This window comes from Cantharellus anzutake (assembly GCF_015039405.1).
Source record: "Cantharellus anzutake strain C23 chromosome Unknown EI90scaffold_394, whole genome shotgun sequence".
Classification (NCBI taxonomy): Eukaryota; Fungi; Basidiomycota; class Agaricomycetes; order Cantharellales; family Hydnaceae; genus Cantharellus; species Cantharellus anzutake.
Genome location: NW_024067344.1, coordinates 327 through 2,303, shown reverse-complemented (window position 1 = coordinate 2,303; position 1,977 = coordinate 327). Strand labels below are relative to the sequence as shown.

At 49.1% G+C, this 1,977-nt stretch overlaps 1 protein-coding gene across 1 annotated transcript; it reads right to left on the bottom strand.

Annotated features, from left to right (window-relative positions):
* Positions 1-580: 580 nt before the first annotated feature.
* On the bottom strand, positions 581-1,763 carry EI90DRAFT_3141504 (uncharacterized protein; the record flags this gene model as incomplete). Its single annotated transcript, XM_039064979.1, has 4 exons — positions 581-619; positions 676-828; positions 890-1,593; positions 1,643-1,763. 4 exons carry the CDS (start codon positions 1,761-1,763, stop codon positions 581-583), a joined length of 1,017 nt encoding a protein of 338 aa, XP_038907382.1.
* Between the last annotated feature and the right edge of the window lie 214 nt (positions 1,764-1,977).

Below are 1,977 nucleotides of genomic sequence, written 5' to 3'. Positions count from 1 at the left end.
CACGTTTCTGGTGAAGTGTGTCACGGTTACGGGTTCCAGGAAGATGGAGGTTGGTAAACATTAACCCGTATTCTTCGATCGCAACATTGAGAATCCAACTGAGGGTCAACCGACAAATCTGGCCTTGCCTACATGCGGTAAGGCTGGCGGGCAGCAGGTAGGGTATAACCAGACGATCATTATAACGCTGAGGGCAGAATACAGGTCCAACTGTTGATGCAAGGATTTGCCCAAAGAGAGTTTCGATGTCGAATCAATTATCGGGGACTTATTAAGACACCATAATTCATGATACTCCATGGGGTTGAGGGTGTGTTAGATGGCTGATGGTAGTGTTTAATCGGGGAAGAGTGTCGGTGCGGGCAAGAACCAATTTCCAACCACCCGCCTTTGCGTATTGTCATCCTCAACCGAGACCACGAAAGGACACGAGCAACAGCGAAGGCTTTTCTGCCCCTGGACCCATGACAGTAACACTTCACGACGTGGCAAGGCTTTTAACGGTGAAATGTCATTACAACCATGTTCGACATGGAACAGAGGTGCGTATCTTGTCCTCTCCCATCCTCTAATGACACCATCAATCACTCAACAAATACTTTCCCCACGCCCTCAATACCTACACCACGATTCAATTATTGTGCATTCGATCATAGGATTCGCAAGTGCACGTACCGAGCTGCACATGGCCTTGACATGTTGCACGTTCTCAAAGAGCCTGACTTGTTGTGAGGGTTCGGGTCGGGAGCCTGGGTCCAGACCCCCTGGGCGTGTAGTTCTCTGGCAGCCATTACGCAGGCTTCCGAGCGGAACTGCACGCTCATACGACTATGGATGCGAGCCTACTGTATGTTACGAAATGCCAATGAAACGCATAAATGGTGCACACCTGGATGGTGGGTTTTGGTTCTGAGCGTGGCAGAACGGGATGATGATATTCAGCATCATCATTATTGGCTAGTGACTGCGGACCATAGGACGACATGGCTTCGTAAATCTTATCCAGTGTTGGAGACCGAAGAGATTGTGGGTGCTTCAGCCACGTAAACCAAAGGCATTCCGACCATTCGAGGGGAGATGCAATGAAGAAGCGTTCAGGACACCACACAGAGGCATTTCGTGGAATATACAGCAGCGAGTTGTAAGAGAAGAATCCATCCGAGCCTTCGCCCCGAGTACCCAGATTATGACTGGACTTCACTGGGCGGCGAAGAGTAGGTTCGATAATTATAGGATATGCGAGTTCCGCGGCAATTTCTGAAAGCGTCTCATAGAGATGCGGAGGTGCAGGAGAAGAAATCCCGTCCGGGAAGAATACAACGGCTGATGTTGCCGCAAAGAAACGAGCCATATTGAGATGTGCATTGTGAGTTTGATTTAGAGGAACAGAGGGAGATGACAGGAGCTGGACATGGACACGATGGCGCGATGGAGAACGAAGACGGTTTCTCTTCATCTTCCGCACTCGTTTAGCTAATTTTCTGTACCCCGATGACGAAGGTTGCTTTTGAGTGATAAGAACAAACGAGACAGGACCTGGATTCTGGTGAATGAATCGAACAAGAGTAACCAAGCTTTTAACCTTTCCAAAGTCTAAGCCATTCATCAAGGTGGCCGTAATCCTCTTCAGTTCCCCACATACAGGCAGCTATGCCAGACACTGAAGTCATCATGGACTCGTCATGGACACCATGCAGTTTGATATTTTCCCCAGACCCAATGAATGCCCAAGGGAATAGCTTAGATAGGTACAGTGGAGTCATCCCTAGTGGTGAAGGTGACTCTGAGGCACATTTTGGATTGCTGAAGAATCGGCTCACAATGACTCAAGCCGTAATCATGATCTTGACTTGAAAGACCAAGGAACAAGATGGCGAACAGGAGCAAGGTACAAAACGCGTAAATACGGAAGGCCGAGTCCCAGGTCCAAGCGATGCGCGCCCCTGGGGGATAGTGCTTGGCAGGATTCTGATGTTT